General features: G+C 35.9%; 1 protein-coding gene across 2 annotated transcripts in view; it reads left to right on the forward strand.

The window, feature by feature from the left end:
- ESR1 (estrogen receptor 1) overlaps positions 1–19,812 on the forward strand; it is a 303,200-nt gene that overhangs the window by 124,401 nt on the left and 158,987 nt on the right. For both annotated transcript variants that reach the window (XM_002817493.5, XM_054558336.2), the window contains exon 4: positions 15,549–15,884. In XM_002817493.5, coding sequence (XP_002817539.1) covers positions 15,549–15,884 — 336 coding nt within the window. The remainder of the gene's footprint in view (positions 1–15,548; positions 15,885–19,812) is intronic.

Consider the following 19,812-nt stretch of genomic DNA (forward strand, 5'->3'; position numbering starts at 1 on the left):
AGTCTTGAAATGAAAAAGTGCAAGTGCTCCACCTTCTTCAGAATTTTAGTTCTTTTTCAGTATTAAAGGCTATTCTAGGTCTTTTGCCTTTCTTTAAACGTGTTGGAATCAATTGTCAGTATCTACAAAACAGATTATTGGGATCTGGATTTAGATTACTCTGAATCTGTTAATTAAGTTGGGAAGAATTGACATTTTGTCAATATTGAATAATATGAACACATAACAATATTGAACTTTCAATCTATTAATTATCTCTTCATCATTTTAAGATCTTCTTTGATTTTTCATTGTTTTATAGTTTTTTACATATAGGCCTTGTACATACTTTGTGAATTTATATCTCAGTATTGAATGTACTATTGTAAATGGTATTTTCTAAACTTTGAATTCCTATTATTCATGATATGTAGGAAAGAAATTGACTTTTGTATATTGACATTAGATCCTTTGACCTTGGCATCATTACTTATTAGTTCCAGGGGAGTTTTTTATTGTTGTTGTTGATTCATTGGAATTTTCTTCATAGAATCATGCCATCTGTGAATAAAGATGTTTTATTTCTTCCTTCCCAATCTATATATCTTTTATTTCTTTTTTTGCCTTATTGCACTTGCTAGTATTTCTAGTATAATGTATAATAGGAAGAATGAGATAAGATATCTTAGACTTATCCTCAATTCAGGGGAAAGTGTTTAGTTTTTCACCATTAAGGATAATGTTAGCTATTGGTTTTTTAAATTTCCTATATGAAATTGAGGAAATTTCTGTCTATTCTGAATTTGCTGAGTTTTTATCATAAATAGCTGTTGAATTTTGTCAAATACTTTTCCTGTGTCAATTAATATAATCATATGACTTTTCCCATTTTCACTGTTAATGTGACAGATTATATTGATTTATTTTCAAATGTTGAATTTGCCTTCAGACATGGAATAAATCCCATTTGTTCATGATGTATAATTTATTTTATGCATTGTTTGTTCTGTCTTGCTAACATTTTGTTGAGATTTTGTGCCAGTGCTCAGGAGAGATATTGGTCTCTAGTTTTACTTTCTTATAATATCTTTATCTGATTTTGGTATTAGGATAATTCTAGACTCAGAATGAGTTAGGATGTGTTTCCTCTGCCTGTTTACTAAAAGAGATTGTAGAAAATTGGCACAATTTCTTTCTTGAATTTGTTAGAAATAATCTTGCCACCACCTGAGCCAGATGATTTCTTTAGTGGAAGGTAATTAGTTATTGACTCAATATATTTAATACATATAGAGATACTTAGGTTATTTATTTCTCCATGTGTTTTGGTAGTTTGTGTATTTCAAGGAATTGGTCCATTTTATCCAAATTATCAAATTTGTGAGCATAGAGTTGTTCATAATATTCCTTTATTATCCTTTTAATCTCCAAGAGGCCAGTCGTGGTGACTTCTCTTTCGTTTATGATATTGGTAATTTATGTTTTCTGTCTCTCTCTTTTTTTTTTTTTTCGCCGGAGTCTAACTCTGCCACTCAGGCTGGAGTGCAATGGTGTGATCTCTGCTCACTGCAACCTCTGCCTCTTGGGTTCAAGTGATTCTCATGTCTCAGCCTCCCGATTAGCTGGTATTACAGGCATGCTCCAATACACTTGGCTAATTTTTTTGTGTGTATTTTTAGTAGAGATGAACTTTCGCCACGTTGGCCAGGTTGGTCTTGAACTCCTGGCCTCAAGTGCTCCGCCTGCCTCGGCCTCACAAAGTGCTAGGATTACAGGCGTGAACCACCGTGCCCGGCTTCTTTTTCTTAATTAGCCTGAAGAGAAGTTTATCAATTTTATTGCTCTTTTAAAAGAACCAGTTTTTGTTTCACTGAGTTTCTTTATTATGTTTCTGTTTTCAATTTTATTGGCTTCTGCTCTAATTTCAGATGCTCCTTGACTTATGATGGGGTTGTGTCCCAGTAAATCCACTGTAATTTGAAAATATCATAAGTCAAAAATACATGTAATGCATCTAACCTACCAAACATTATTGCTTAGCCTAGCCTCCCATAAATGTGCTCAGAACACATACATTAGCCTGCAGTTGAGCAAAATGATCTGGCAACAAAAGATACTATAGAGTATTGATGGTTTACCCCGATGATCACATAGCTGACTGACAGCTGTGGCTTGCTGCTGCTGCCCAGCATTAAGTGAGAGTGTTGTCCCACATATTGCTAGCACAGAAGATCTAAATTGAAAATTCAAAATGTAGTTTCTACTGAATGCTTGCATGTTACTTTTGCACCATTGTGAAATCAAAAAAATCATAAATCAAACCATCTTAAGTTGGGAACTGTCTGTATTATTCTTTCTCTTCTGCTTGCTTTAGGCTTATCTAGTTTTTTTCTTCTCTAGTTTCCTAAGGTTGTGGCTTAGGTTGGTTATTGATATTATATATTTTTCTTATCTAACATATTTACTTAATGCTATGAATTTTTCTCTAAGCACTGCTTTTCCTGCATCTCACAAATTTTGATGTTCTATTTTTATCTTCATTTAGTTCAAAATAGTTTACCATTTATTTTGAGGCTTTTTCTTTGACTCATACATTCTTTAAAAGTGTTGTTTAATCTCTAAATATTTCGAATTTTTCCAGCTATTTTTCTGTTGATTTCTAATTTATTTCCAATTTGGTATGAGAGCCTACTTCGTAAAATTTCTATTCTTTTAAATTTGTTAAGGGTGTTTTGTGACCCAGAATGTGGTCTATCTTGGTGCGTATTCCATCAGAGCTTGAGAAGAATGTGTATTAGGTTGTGGTTTGATGGAGTATTCTACAAATATTAATTAGATCATGTTGATTAATCATACTGTTTAGGTCAACTATATCTGTATTAATTTTCTGCGTGCTTGCACTAGCAATTACTGACAGCGGAATGGTGAGGTTTCTAAGTATAATAATGGTTTGGGCTTGTCTATTTCCCCTTTTAGTTTCAACCATTTTGCTTCATGTGTTTTGATTCACTTTTGTTAGGTATACACATATATACACATATTTACTATTGTTGTGTCATCTTCAACAATTGACCCCTTTATCATCATCTTTATCCTTGGTACTTTTCCTTCTTTGGTGGTCTGCTTTGCATGAAATTAATATACCCACTCCAGCTTTATTTTTATGAATGTTAGCATGGTATATCTTTCAACATATCAGAATTATTATATTCTAAGTGGGCATTGTTATTAGAATAAATACCAAATAAAGTATTTTGCATGCTGGGCTTAAAACCTAGATGACAGGTTAATGGGTGCAGCAAAACACCATGGCACATGTATACCTATGTAACAAAACTGCACATTCTGCACATGTATCCTGGAACTTAAAGTAAAATAAAAAAATAAATAAATAAAAATAAAAAAGTAAAAATAAATTAGTTGGGTGTGGAGGCAGCCACCTGTAGTCCCAGCTACTCGAGAGGCTGAGGCAAGAGAATCAAAATAAATAAATAAATAAATAAGTGGGGCTTTTTGTAGACAACATATAGTTTGGTCTTTCTTAAAATTCAGTCTGACAGTTTCCGTCTTTTAATTGGTGTATTTAAACAATTTATATTTGAAGCAAGTATTGATATATTTGAGTAAAAATAAACTTGTGTTTGTTAACTGTTTCATATTTGTTGCCAAATGCTTCTTTTTGGTCTTTCATAGTTTTATTTGAGCAATGTATGTAATACCATTTTGTCTTTTCTCTTAGAGTATTAACTACACTTCTTTTTTTTTTTTTGAGACAGAGTTTTGCTCTTGTTGCCCAGGCAGGTGTGCAATGGTGCAATCTTGGCTCACCGCAACCTCTGCCTCCTAGGTTCAAGCGATTCTCCTGCCTCAGCCTCCCGAGTAGCTGGAATTATAAGCATGCGCCACCATGCCTGGCTAATTTTGTATTTTTAGTAGAGACGGAGTTTCTCCATGTTGGTCAGGCTAGTCTCAAACTCCTGACCTCAGGTGATCCACTGGCCTCGGCCTCCCAAAGTGCTGGGATTACAGGAGTGAGCCACCGCACCCGGTCTAACTATACTTCTTTAAAGAATTTTTGGAGTGGTGCCCCTAAAGTTCTCAGTATACATTTTTAAGTATTCTAAATATACCTTCAAATAACACTATTCCTCTTTACATGAAATGTAGGGATATTATAGTATTCTCAATTCCTCCCTACTGTCCCTTGTGACATAGCTGTCATTCATTTCACTTACCTATATACTATAATCACCTATACATTGTTGCTATTATGATTTTAAACAGGCAGTTATTATTTACATAAATTAAGAATTTAGAATTTAGAAGCCTTTCTAAAATAAATTTCCTCTTATTTTACCTTAATTCATGCATTCTCTGATTATCTTCCATGCTTTATGTAGATTCAAGTTGCTGACTTATATCACCTTCCTCTTGCTTGAAGAACATCTTTTAACATATTCTGCAGGGCAAATCTGCTGGTGATGAATTCTCTGAATTTTTGTCTGATTTTTTTTTAAATATTTCCTTCACTTTTGAAGGATAATTTCCCTGCATCTAGAATTCTAGATTGGTCACTTTTTTCAACATTTTATATATTTTTCTTCACTTTCTTTATTAATGTACGGTTTCTGAAGAGAAATCTGCTGTATTTCATCCTGTTCTCTATAGTTAGGTGCTTCTCTGCCCTGGCTCTGGCTTTTTCAAGATTTTCTCCCTGTCTTTGGTTTTTCTACAGTTTGAATACAATATGCCTAGGTGTTGTTTGTTTTGTTTTTTTGTAAGGAGTGGCATGTATTTATCTTCTTGATATTCCCTGAGCTTCCTGGATCTGTGGTTTGGTGTCTGTCATTAATTTTGAAAAGTTCTCAGCCATTATTACCTCAAATATTTCTTCTTCTCCTTTCTTTTTTTCTTTCTGGTATTCCAATTATGCATATGTTTGTTATACCTTTTGCTTTTTCATTTTTTTGATTCTTTACATTTCAGTTTGGGATGTTTCTGTTGACTTATCTTTCAGCTCACTGATTATTTCCTTGGCCATGTTGAATCTATTGATTAGTCCTCAAAGACATTCTTCATTTCTGTTACACCATTTTTACATTTCTAGCATTTGCTTTTGATTCTTTCTTAAAATTTCTATCTTTCTGCTATATTACCCATCTTTTATTGTATGTTGTCTTCTTTTTCCATTAGAGCCCTCAGACTCTTAATCACAATTGTTTATCTCTTTCCCGACATTCCACATCCAATCCATCAGTATGTCTTATTGGCTTTACTTTCAAAATAAACTAAACTCAGCCACTTCTCAGCATTTTTTAAATCACTCTAATACAAACCCCCTGTTACCTCATCAACTGCAATGGCTTCCTAACTTATTTTGTAACTTTTGCTCTTTGAGTTCTTCCAAGAGCCAAGAGTTCTTCCAAAACTATAAACCCTATCATTGGCACTCTTCTGCTCTGTGGAAAGCAGTGGCTTCTCATCTCTTTCAGAGTACAATGCAAAAAGCTCTCACCTTCGCTGGCATGGCCCTGTGGGATTGGCCTCCCTTGTCTTACTTTTTCCTTGTTCAGGCTGCTGTGACCTCCCTGGTCTTTGGCTCTTACTAGAAACCTTTGAGCCCATTTCCTTCCCAGTGTCAGCATTTGTGTGTTGTTCGTTCACTCTCCTCACTTCATTCTGGTTTCTACAGCACAGAGAAATAGTAGTCCCTGATTTAAGCACCCTCTCCGCCTGCTTTCCACTTTGTTTTTTCCCCTAGCACTTACCATTATCAGATATCATATATTTATTTGTTTATTGTCTAATTTCCTCACAAAAATACGACGTTGCGAGGGTAGGGATTTGTCTTTTTGCCCCAGAGCAGTGCCTGACTCTCAATAACTTTGTTGTATTAAGTGAATGAATAAAAGCAAAACTGATTCAAAGTGTATGAGCATGTGTACATTTTACATAAGTGGTACATGACATTCTTCCATTCCTTGGGGGCTATTTTAACCATTCTCAACCAGTTGCAGTACCTTTAAAAAATCATGATGATGATGATTTTGAGAGCTAATTTTGGTAGGAGATAGCAGTTTTACCCTATCTGCTCCATGTGCAGAATAATAGCCTATTTTACTACATCTGATATTCAAGCACTAGAATCTATTAATAGGTAAATAATTTCCAAAAATAAAAGCATCAATGGGAAAACAGGGAAATTATTTTTAGAAAAGAATTTCTAGACCAGGATATGTACAACTTGGAATCTCTAATAAGAAATGTTATAGCTGATAATTCCAGCAATTATAGAATCATGATCATATCCATAGTGGATCAATAGAGGCCCTGGCTTATATAATAGCTTGCCCTCTCAGGATTCTGGAGCCCCATATGTAAACACAGAACACATTTATATTGATTGACAGTGCATGTAGGTTTCTACAGATTGTGCCAGTCAGTGTTTTCTAAGGCAGTTATGCCATGGTAATTAAAATTATGGGCTCTGAAATCAGCCTGCCTGGGTTCAAACCCCAGCTTCATGTGTCAGCTTCCTTGGCTGTAGCAAGGAATACTAATAGCACCTACCTTACATTGTGGCTTTGAAAATTACATGATGTAACTTAGTCAAGAGCTTAGATGAGCACTTGGGATATAGCGAGTGCTCAATAAATGTTAGTTTATCATCATCATCATCATTATTATTATTACTGATTGCAAGCAAGACAAACTGGTTCTCACTTCAGCAGAAAAAGAAATTATCGAAGTAATTTTGGTTAGATCACAGATTTAATGAGAAGAATGAATAACCAGGCTTGGAGAACAGGTGGAAACCAAGAGGCAGTCAGCATGGCATAGCAGCCAGCACTTCCCCAGTGTGATGCCTTGGGGGCAGCCTGGCAGGAGCCACTGCCTTCACTCCTGGACTGCAGATCCACCACAGGACAGCAGACTGAATTGTCCTGTGTCCAGACTTCACAGTCACAGGGAGCAGGCTGCATGCAGGTGGGGCCCAGGTCACCCACCTTCACCCTAGAGTCTGGAGCCACAGAAAACAGTAATTGTCCTTGTAGCTTTTGTGATGGAAAGCAAGTCCTGACACCCACCAATTCACATACTAGGGAATTCGCCAAATGTAGGCCAGCAGCTAAGATGCTGGGAAACCAAGAATTAACAAATGAGTATTATACCAATTAGTTAATTCATTACAGATTTCAATATTTTTCAAAAAACATCCTACAAAGAACAGCTCACTTTAATATACTCTAACAAATGATGAAATCTCTCCTTGGTTATCAGCTTTTCTAAATTTCTATAACTTTAGGTGATTCTGAATTTCTTAGTGATTCTGAACTTCTGGAAGATTCTGAAACAGGACGGTCTTACTTTGGGATATATTCAAATCCTAGAGATCAGTCACATCAATCTGTGCCCTTTTTCATTATGTAACATGAAACAGGAGGACCTTTCCAACTTGCCTTGGGAACCTGCTTCTGCAACAGGGTATATTATCACATTTAATAAAGAAAGAGTAATATTTGCATTGTGACCCCTCATCTGAGGTCATCGGGACTGTGCTGTACTCCCAAGCTCCACTGTAAAGGGATAGCAACAACCTTGTCTCCCAGTCATTGTAATCTGTATCAGAGAGCACCATTAGATGAATGAAGATGGAAATGTTCTCATGGTCGGCAGGGTGGGGAAGGCAAGACTTGCTGCTTGGAAGCAATGAACCATAGTTCATTCTAAGTCTTGGGGAGAGCAGGTTTGAGGAAATGAGGCCCCTAAACTTGCCATGTGGAAGAGGTTGGGGGGTGGTAGATTGGGCACCCTTTATCCACTAAATGTAATTTTTACTTCCCCACCCTCTAATTTTTCTCATTTAGGCTTGAAATTGTTTTTGCTTGTTACACTTTATGGGAAAAGAAAGGGAAATCCTAATAAGGTCCATGCCAGCAAAATTCTAGAAGAAGAAACTAAGAATTTCAAATTGACAGTTTGTTAATGAGAAAAGACAAGGTTAAAGGATTTTGTTAAACAGATGACCAAAATAATGACTGGAAACTTCTGCTTCTGGCCAAGGTGGAATAACAAGGGCTACATTTACCTTCCCACCAGAAAATATAATAACAGACAAAAACTGGACAAAACACTGGACATGACACTGTTGTCCTTAAACCTTGGACATCAATTAGTGCAGGATGGTATTTTGTAAGAAAGGGAAAAAAATTGGGGTGAGCCTTCTGATTGTTTCCAGACTGGAGGGAAGTTTCAGGCCACAGCAAGTGGGGAGGAACCTAGGTGTAAGTATATGGGTAAGGTAGCACATCATAATGGCCAAATGAATGGCACAGGAAAGAAAAATTACAACAGAGGAGGTAGAGCCACAAAACTAGAGTGGGGTCCAAGATTCACTATGAATAAAATGGGGTGTTAATTTGGTTTTCAAGGCCAATACAAGAGGAGGCATAGAAAAAGAACAAGGTGGTGTTGGGAAGTAGTATAAAAAGAGGCACAGGCTTATCCTTGTTTTATAAAAAACAAAGGTTTTTGGAAGGGATTTGTAGAGATAAGTTTGAAAAGTACTTTGAGACTATTTGTGGAAATTCATGAATCTTAGAGTTTGATTTTATTCAGGAGATCAGTAGCTTTTAAAATGTAAAATAAAACCAGTAAACTATGTCTAAAATAAATTCTTCCCCTAATCCCAATATAAAAAATACATATAAAAGCGTAGCTGCTTTAGACAAAATGGCGAGTATGAGATGACCAGAAACCTCAACAGCACTACCTCTGGTAGCCCCATAGAACTGCCAAGAATTTTCAGAGTATAGTTAATTCCTGCTGATGGCTAAGGCAGTCATTGAGGGATTGGAAAGAAGACTGAAGATAGACAAGATCAGTTAATTGGGTCGGAGGGAAAACTGAAGATAGGCAAGGTGACAAATTAGGAACTGTTGCAATGATCTAGGCAAGAAGGAACCTATGAACTAGGAGGGAGGCTTAAAGACAGCAAGGAGGGAACTATAGGCAGGGACATGTGAGGAAATGCTTAGTAGGTTAAGGTGAGTTTGTAGATATGAAAGGAGAGAAAGAACATTAAGTAGCTTTAAGTGAACCAGATAATTTATAGCTCCTTGACCTGAAACATTTAGGGGCTGTGATAACACTAATAATAATAATCTATAATTACATACATTACATAGTGTAATGATATATTATGATATAATCATCTTACCAATGCTTTACAGTCAATGACATTGTGGTACAGAGGCTTTGGAGGCAGACAGACCTCGATTGTAACCTCTGTGCTGCCCGTGGTATGACCTTGAGCATGGTAGTTAATCTGAACTTCTTTCTTTTCTGTTAAATGCGGGACAATGACAATACTTACCTTATAGTATTTGAAGGGAGAGTGTTAGAATTGATACTGGGGAGCCTCTCCAGAGAAAATTGTATTAGTTATTGTCTTTATTTCATTCTTAATTAATCAGCACTCCTGTTTTCTTTAACATGTTGAATTTAAAAGCACTTAGTGTATTTCTTTGTCTTGCCTTTTAATACCCCATGAATTATTGAGAAATGAAAGTGATTATGCAAATGTTTGAAATATCTAATAACACATGAAAATAGTCATGGGAAACTGGAGAGATAACTTTACTGATATTATACTAGTTTTTCTTCTGGAAGCATAGCATATTAAGAATAAAGCTCATTTCAATGAAAGAAAATTTAAAAATTAGAGTGCATTAGAAGCATAATCCAATGAATTCTATTCTTAATGAATACTCAGGCAGGATGTTAACTTTTTCTGAGATAAAATAGCCAAGCCAAAGAATTTAAAGAATGAAAAAAACAGATGATTAAACAAACTGTGAAGTAATTAGAGGTAGTCTTTGAAAATGCCTCATTAGGCATTTGACTCATTAGGACAGATCTTTTTATTTTAGGGTCAGGACATAATTATTTAAGCAGTTGATGTGTCTTCAGCTCCTTTCACCTTGCCACCAGTTGTCCCCTGTACTGCCTTTCCACCTAGCTTCCAAGTTCAGGCTGACTTTGAAGAGATTCCTTAGGGCTCATCTCCCCTAGAGAGTGCCCTCTGTACCATCTCTCTCCCTTTCCTCCTCATTCCTATTGCCTGAGTTTATTGTTTTAATAAATTCCCATAAGTTAACACCTCCTAGAGTGGATTAGAATCGTTCAAATCCACATTGATTGTTACTAAGTGGAAATTTTATACTCAGCCTTTCTAAATCCTTACGACAATGTGACGAGGATATTACAGTTGCTTTAACCCAAGGAGATGAAATTCAAACTGGTAGCATTGCACACTTACAGTGGGCTAGCAGAATGAAAGAGAGCTTGGTATCTCGATACCTTATATAAAACAGGTGGGTCTTGTTAGAAAAATCCTTCAATAATTGTTAAGGTTAAAATTTTGAAAAGTGGTACAAAGAAATTTGCTTTGATGCAAATATTGTCTAGTCAGTTACATAACTTGAGCTATAATGACAGTGTACACTAGCTATCCAGGGCACAACATCTCTATTGTGCTGTTGAATATACTGCTCAACCATTCTGGAAAATGGCATGTTCGTGTATGAATGACAATGTGTCTTGTGTGTATGGCATTCCAAGCCAACATGTTGGTCCCTGCAAATAAACTTCTTGACTGTCAAGAGGCTGCCTGTTTAATATTTGCATGATCTAAACTAATTGTTTCTTTTGTTTTTCCCTCTGCTTTATGAACTGGTAGTTTGACCTTTTGGCTTTTCCCCTGAGATTTAACAAAAGTTAGACAGTCGGGGGGTGAACTTAAGTAAAATCCATATCACTCTATGTTGCTGCTCTACTAACAATTCAAGAAAATGTCTTGATAGGAAGCAAGGAATGAGTTTTAAATTTTATCTTTGAATTTCAATTATCCATGCCATTCCTGTGGTCCACCATTCTATGTAATTAAGAATAAGCTGTATGTTCCATAGTGACACAGCCTGTTGTTTCTGACTTGCAGTTTTCACTTAACCTAGGGTAAAATTGAAATAGAAGTCGCATCCTTTTTTTTTTTTTTACCTTCTTCCACTCAATTCTAGTTAGATATTTTTGAACTTCTATAAAATGTCTATGCAATATTATCACCAATAATGTGTAAAATTACTACTCCCATGTAGAAGAGGATCCATTCTTCATTGAACCATACCCTTGGGATCCTATCACATGCAGTTGGCCATATAATATTTTATGTTATTGTTTTTTGTTTTGTTTGTTAAGTTTGTACCTGCATAATGGATTAAATTCAAAATCTCTGTTTAACTGAAACAAAATCTGTTTAACTGAAACAAAAAAACAAAATCTCTGTTTTTTATTTGTACAAAACAAAAAACAATAATATTTTTGTTTTGTTTGTACACTTTGTAGGGACTTTGGAATTTGGAAAATATAGTTCATTTAGGGTATATGTATTAGTCCATTTTCATACTGCTATAAAGAAATACTTGACACTGGGTAATTTATAAAGAAAATAGGCTTAATGAACTCACAGTTCCACATGGCTGGAGAGGCCTCACAGTCATGGCAGAAGGTGAAGGGGAAGCAAAAGCACGTCTTATATGGCAGCAGGCAAGAGAGTATGTGCAAGGGAACTGCCCTTTATGAAACCATCAGATCTCGTGAGACTTATTTACTATCATGAGAACAGCACAGGAAAAACCTGCCCCATGATTCAGTTACCTCCCACTGAGTCCCTCCCACATGTGGGGATTATGGGAACTACAATTCAAGATGAGATTTGGATGGGGACACAGCCAAACCATATCAGTATATTAAAGAAAATATTTGTTAGTGCTAAGTGAATCTACTTTCACCTACTTGATTATTTGATGATTTTATAAATAGTCATCTCTTTCCTCATCTTTCCAGTTGTATTTTGTTGTTCCAAAGCCCAAACCTGTGTGTCTTCTGTTCAACAACCTGAATCATAAAGTTGTGAGACGTAAATGGGTGTGGTGGTTCCACTTACTTCTTTACATAGTACTACAACTAAGCCATCTAAGTAGTCTGCTCCTAAATTCCTCCAAGAAGGGAAATATCATGATTTGATTTAAATGTGACATCCTTTCTTAGAGAAGTTTTCTTTGTCTCCTTCTTCCCCAGTCACTTCCTCCCATCCACTGTGCTTTCGGCAGTTCATTCGTTCATTAATTCATTCAACGAATATTGAATAACTTTTGATCAATGTCTTCCTCCCTCCAAGCTGAAAACTTGATGGAGGGTAACATGGTCTGTCTTTGTTTACCACTGCATCTTCCGTGAATATACATTGTAAGTATTGAACGGATTTTTACTAAATGAACAAATACTTTGATAAAATATTTTTGATTACTGCCAATATCAGTTTCTGAATTGATTCTAAAATTATTCTGCTGGAAAGTAGATTAGCTTTAGTATGACTGCTGAAGCCTTTTAAAGTGGGTGGTAATACTACATTTTGTTTTGTTTCATTAACCTAAGTGCTGTTCTTTGGAATCTTTTTAAAGGAAGATAAATTACATTTAGGAAAGAATCATATTATTTTTAAAGTACTTTATTTTTAAAAGGTAAAATGCTTGTGTAGTTATAATTTGGTTACTCTTGATTTCACCTGAGGAAAAACAATATCACCTTCTAACCATTTCTTTTTTAGTCAGATCACTTGCTTTTATTTCCTTCTGTAGATCTGCTATTAAAGACTGTAATCACTGCTGCATCTTTCCTGTAAGACTTGATCACATTGTTAATTTCTTTCTTAACTTGTAGAGTAGGTGTATAAATCATATTTGGGTAATACACTGACTAATACTGAAGAACCAGGCATTTTCTTACCCCAGTCCTCACACGAAGTAGGGAAATAGAAGTCAGAACTTATCTTCTCAAAACTCTGACCTCAGAATTTCCTGAGAAATCTGAACCTAAAAAGATTCTTTGCTTTTGACATTTTTTCCCTGGTGTCCACCGCAAGGCTCTTGCTCTTATATTTATTTTTTTTCTAATGTTTCAAATAGAAGATGGTAGAGTCGTATAGTACAATCTCAGCATTGGAGGGGCTACTGGAGGTCAACTAGTGCAAATGCTTTCTGGATAATGGAATCCTTTGGGAACACCCCCTTGAAAGTCTTCGTCTAGCCTATTCTTGGAAACCCTCAGTGACCCCCCTCATCATTTCCTATGATGGCAGCTTCTATCTTTGTCGTCAGCTCTGACTATTACAAACTGCTTCCTTACATTGAGCTGTAACTAACTAAAAAGTTTCCTCAAGCTGCTTCTATTTTAGCCTTTGGGCTCATAAAGAACAAGTTGAACCTGTCTTATGCAGAACAACCCATCTACGGGAGATGCTCAGGTTTCCTCCATGTTTTCCTTTCTCTAGGCTAACCCTTCATTGTTCCTCACTTGCTCACTATATGAGCTGATTTCATGTCTCCTTACCCTTCTAGTTACTCTAACTTGAGTAGGCTTGTTTCAGGATCCAGCAATGAGTGTGATACATCAGGTATGCTCTGATGAGTTGAGAGCAGAGTAGATATAGCATCTCCCTTAATTCAGATATTGTGATCTCATTGGCAAATCTGGCAATAAAAGTTGAAATGCCTGACCCAGGACAATGGCTGCTCAGGTGCCATTGTTCTCATCTTTTACTTTTAGGTGTCCCTCAATTTGTTAAGTTAGTACCTACATAATGTCCTGAAACTTGTTAAGTTTGTACCTACATAATGGATTAAATTCAAAATCTCTGCTTAACTGAAAACAAAAGCAAACTTCTTTTCAGAGCCAGAATCTGGAATCATACGTAACAGAGAATGATCTTGTACAAGTTGGTTCATCTCTTTAAGTAACGGTTTCTCAAACTTACAAGATTATTGTGAGAACTAAATTTGTTCTAAAATGCTTCCATGTAAAGTGTATGTAAATGCTTAAAATATGTAGTAAGTGCTGAATGCATATTAGAAATAATCTTTATTATAATTTTTACTATTTCATGAGAAATGCTTATTTTAATACTGAGCAAATAGGAAGAGTTCATGGCTTCTCTATGTTTTTGAAGTGTCATTTAATATATTATATATATACTTATATATATAAAAGGTATATATATTTCGGTCACACATTTGTCCAAATACCTTGACAAATTAAAACAAAATAAGACAAAGTTCTCACTCTAGTTATTTGTTATAAAGTAATAGAAGAAGTGATATGTTATAAAGAGCATTTATTTCTCATGTCTTTGATATTAAAAATAGTTGTATTAACTTTTTATCAAAATGATTGCTTCCTTCATATAAATCTAAGAATTATGCTGTCTGATAAATATTGGAGAGATAACTCTTTGAAAATATAGAAGCTTTTTGTCTTTTTAAAATAGTTGTTTTTTGCAGATGTTAATACATTTTGGCAGTACAGTACGGCCTTTTTCAGGTTAAGGTGCTGAGCCCAAACCTCAAAGAATCACTGCAAAAAGATTGGATCCCCCCTCTTCACCCCATTTCGTAATTTAGTTAGTGAGAACCACAACTGGCTAAACCTTTGTGGAGGGCCAGGCGCGGTGGCTCACGCCTATAATCCCAGCACTTTGGGAGGCTGAGGCGGGCGGATCACAAGGTCAGGAGATCGAGACCATCCTGGCTAACACGGTGAAACCCCGTCTCTCCTAAAAATACAAAAAATTAGCTGGGCGTGGTGGCAGGTGCCTGTAGTCCCAGCTACTCGGGAGGCTGAGGCAGGAGAATGGTGTGAACCTGGGAGGCGGAGCTTACAGTGAGCCGAGATCACGCCAATGCACTCCAGCCTGGGTGACACAGTGAGACTCCATCTCAAAAAAAAAAAAAAAACAAAAAACCTTTGGGGGGAAATTATCAATTAGACTCTTTTTAGAATTTTACAACTTTTATGTTAGAAAAAAACAAATACATTTGTGAAAAGCTTAAAATCCAGTGAACGACTTGAGGGACTTGGGGCAATCCTAGGGTGCTAAGAAGCAGGTTAGTAACAGTGAAGGACTTAGCACCCCAGGGGGCCAGAGGCTGTAATATACCTTATGAGCAAGTCATTCTTATTTAGTCTTGCCCATTAAGATGTCTACTTGGACTAAATGCTTTTAAAAATGCCCTTTTAATTTACTATTAAAAGAATATTCCTAGCAGAAGTTCTCTTTGATGCTAAATTATATTTTAAGAATAACTAAAATTAGAATTCTGTTCTTTTTATAACATCTGTTACACACACGCCCCTACCTGGTCGGAATCAGTTTGTATGGGCTCACCAAAGCTTACTGTTCAATTTTCAGGAGTTTTGTAAGCCATTTGATGTCAGACAAGTGGCCTGAAGTTTGTTATGGAGGTAGTATTTACACCATGAAAATTGGCAACTGCTACAAATAGAAATCTTTTTCTTCTTCTCTTGGAGAGCCACTTGTTAAACACTTACCAGCTCACCTGTGCTTGAAAGTATTTCTTCAAATAAAATGAAAGATGGTTAGCTTTGAAAATTTTTTGTATAAAATTTTACACGGGAAAAAAATAAACTAATTTTTTTTCCCCCTGTGTTTTCAGGGATACGAAAAGACCGAAGAGGAGGGAGAATGTTGAAACACAAGCGCCAGAGAGATGATGGGGAGGGCAGGGGTGAAGTGGGGTCTGCTGGAGACATGAGAGCTGCCAACCTTTGGCCAAGCCCGCTCATGATCAAACACTCTAAGAAGAACAGCCCGGCCTTGTCCCTGACGGCCGACCAGATGGTCAGTGCCTTGTTGGATGCTGAGCCCCCCATACTGTATTCCGAGTATGATCCTACCAGACCCTTCAGTGAGGCTTCGATGATGGGCTTACTGACCAACCTGGCAGACAGGGAGCTGGTTCACATGATCAACTGGGCAAAGAGGGTGCCAGGTAAGAATGCGAAGCTCAGCTTTTAAGAGTCAATAGCTTTTCAAGAACTTGTTGTGATGTCATGGGAGAAATAGTGGGGGGAAAAGAAGCAATAACATGTTATGTAATTGGTTTCAAGGTTACAGGAGATGTGTTCATTTTCAGTATCAATGCACTGTAATTTTCCAGGAGATTAGGAAATAATATTTTTAAATCAAAATCTAGAAGACTGAAATTCTTAAATTGACATAATTTATTTTTAACCTATCTTATTTACCAAAAAGATTTAGGGTGGACACTACATGATAAAACTATTTAATAGTATACGTTCACAGTAGCAGAAACTTTTAACGCTAAATGACCTACAAAAGTTTTTAATATTAATGACCTTTGTTCAAAACATCTCAATTATTAATAAAACAATTTTATCTTAAAAAGATTTTTAAGATTCAGTGTGGTGGCTCATGCCGGTAGTCCTAGCACTTTTTGCGTTTGAGGTGGGAGGATTGCTTGAGCCCAGGAGCTTGAGGCCATCCAGGGCAACGTGGCGAAACCCTGTCTCTCTAAAAAATTTTTAAAAATTAGCTGGGTGCAGTGGCACACACCTGTGGTCCCAGCTACGGTGGAGGCTGAAGTGAGAGGATGGCTTGAGTCCAGGAAGTCAAAGCTACAGTGAACCGTGTTTGTGTGGAGTGCCACTGCACTCCAGCCCAGGTGACAGAGCAAGACCATGTCTTAAAAAATAAACAACAACAACAAAAAAGTTAAGAAAGATCTTTATGGATTAAAGAGATAATAATAAGTTTATTTACTGAATGCCAATTATTCATCCAACCTGGTGTATGCTTAGTATTTTAGGAGAAAGAGAAAGGCAATGGAAAAATAAATTAAGGTATCATCCCTGAAAGAAACTTTTAGAAAGACACAGTGGCTGAAGTGATACCTTGTTCTTTCAGTTGATTCTCTCAGAACTGGTGTTCTGGTAGAATTGGACTGTTACTCCTGTTATTCAGGGAGAAGAACTCAAGTTTGTATGGAAACAAGACTAGAAAATGACTTTCTCCCTGCCCCAGTGTATCCGTTCAGGAGCTAATGTAGATAAACCGAGGCAAGAAGAAGCTAAATGTTTTTTCTGGGCTTATAGATTAAATGGGTGATAGATTTAGTTGGAGGTTTTCTCATTTGGTTTCTTTTAATAGATGAAATTAATTGTTTCCTATGAAGCGTGAAATGTTTTATATGAAACTAAAAAAATGTGGAGTTTGTACTTGCATTTCCAGGGTCACTGCTATGTTACAGACCAAGTGAACTTATGTCTAGCCTTAGAGAATCTTACATGTATTTGCATCTATCAGCATATAAACATGTGGGCCGTAGAATAAGGAGCCAGCAGTACCAGAACCCAGCCTTGTTAGAGGCCACCATTTTGGTGGTTGGGCGGTTATTAGGTTACACGGAAGCATGGAGAATAATAGGCAAATGTAGGTTTTCAGTGTCAGTCGAACTGCAAACAAAAATTTCTGGTCATCTTCAGAATGAAAAGTTTTCTTGAGTACCTACATATTTTAGCATTTTCATATGAAGCAGATACATTATAAGTTAATTGTTGGAATCTAAATGTAATATGGCTGTAAGTTTCTTCTTTATATTTGTTATTGCCTTGTTCTTATATTTTAGGGAAAGAGAAACAAACAAACAAACAAAGAAGCTAATGGTCATATATTTGAGAGCCAACTCTTGGTTGCCGTTCAGTTTTATTTTCCTGTAAACATATATTTTCCATCATGAAATCTTGGGAATATTAGCTCTGGAGCACTGCTGAACTCAAGTATAGACATTTTCATATGTATCAGTAGATTCCCATCATGACATTTTTATAATAATAAAATGTTGAAGAGCATTTTGAACAACTGGAATTAAGCTCAAATACATTACCAGTGGTTGAAGAGTTCACATCAATAATCTTCTGAATTTAGGAATAAAATGGAGAAGTCAAGGAGAGGAAAATATTATACACAGGCTAGCAATTGTTAAAATACAATTATTAAAGCCAGAGCTAGACAAAATTATGGCAATAAGATGTGTAACAAAACCACTCTATAACTTCATGTTAGTTTAAAAGACTTGAATGATTCCAAAATCCTTAGACCAATAAACTATGTTTTCTTACTTGATAATTAAAAAAAGAATTATAAAGGCAAAATGAAATTATATATATGTGTGTTTGTGTGTGTTCCATGGGAATACAGCTGTTGTAAATCAAAGGCCTACTTGTCTGACCAAGCAGAATAAAAATAGTCATTGATTTTAAAGAGACTAAAAATGAGGGAAGAAAAAAGTCTTCTGTAAAAGCTCTACAGATGGTTGTCAAGCTTTTCAGAAAAATAGACAAAGCAACGTTTTGAAAAGGATTTATATCTTTTATATATTCAAATACCATCTGTTATTTAAAAAACATAGATAGCCCACACTGAAAATCTGATATAGACAATATAACGTTTATGAGATAATAGTTTGAGAATGACAATAATAATAGTAATTTTTAAAAAGAGGAAATAGCCTGGGCACAGTGGCTCACGCCTGTAATCCCAGCACTTTGGGAGGCCGAGATGGGTGGATCACCTGAGGTCAGGAGTTCAAGACCAGCCTGGCCAACATGGCAAAACCCCATCTCTACAAAAAAATACAAAAATTAGCCAGGCTTGGTGGCACACATCCATAGTCCCAGGTACTGGGGATGTTGAGGTGGGAGAATTGCTTGAACCTGGGAGGCAGAGACTGCAGTGAGCCAAGATTCCACAACTGCACTCCAGCCTGGGCAACAACGAGACTCTGTCTCTAAATAAATAAATAAGGAAGGAAATAGTAAACGTCATTAGTAAGAAGAATAGCAAAAAGTTCAGTTCTAGAAATACCCAGAATTAGCTATGTGATACAAAAACCCTCATGGAACATTTGGATAATCCTCAGAATACTCATCAATATAACAAAAACTATGAATTGACTCATTTTGAATGATGAATTTTTAACAAAAATAGTCAGTACTTTGGGCTATGTTAGTAGTTCTAGAAGTGCTTCTTTCTTCTTTCTTTTAATTAACAGAATATTGTCAGAATTTTCAAATGTTGATGATTATAAGTTGAATTTTCCTTTTCATTAACCCCTGAGGCTTATTTTTTGACTTGGTATGTTTCTCTACTCAGAATTAAGATGTGAAGAGCTTTGGGATAAAATGCATCATACAAGTGTGAGAGTCAAGTTCCAATCCATAAAGTACTTCTGGTAGACCTGGATAAAGATGGCTTTAAGAAATGATTTTTTTTTCTCTTTGCAGTTTAAAAACAACAGTAGCAACAAGAATGATAAAACCTATGAAGCCAGCTCTGACAAAAGATTTTTTTTATAACACATACTATGTATCTACTTTTTGATATTTATCTATAGAGAAGACTTTTCTCCTTATTGTTTGCTCTGAAATTGGTTTATCTTTAATAGGAATTTTATAGCCTTATCCCTGGGTAGAAATTCAGTTTTTTAAAAAGTACATAATTAAATCTTAATTTACTATTATTCTACACATGGTGAAACTAGTCAATAAATGTAATATCATTGAGCTGAAGGTTAAAAAGGAAAAAATATGACTGCAAGAGTGGTTGTATTTTTGATTTCAGCATCACACTCAATTGCATCATTGAGTGGTTCATTCTTAGTTTCAGTGTTAATGAAATACATCTGAGTTTTTTTCCCCAGAAGCGTGAACTGTGTCACCAAAGTGTCATTTTGATTTATTAAAAGTGAAGCCTTTTCCAAAATTCACCATAATTTTATATGTCTCAAAAGCAATTTTATACTTCAAGTCTGTGCTATAGTTCTATATATTTTATGAAGATTTGGATAGATATCTAACCCTGAGTTTTTTATTGCCTGTTAAATACTTATAACCAAAAGT

Source organism: Pongo abelii, chromosome 5, assembly GCF_028885655.2.
Source record: "Pongo abelii isolate AG06213 chromosome 5, NHGRI_mPonAbe1-v2.0_pri, whole genome shotgun sequence".
Classification (NCBI taxonomy): domain Eukaryota; kingdom Metazoa; phylum Chordata; class Mammalia; order Primates; family Hominidae; genus Pongo; species Pongo abelii.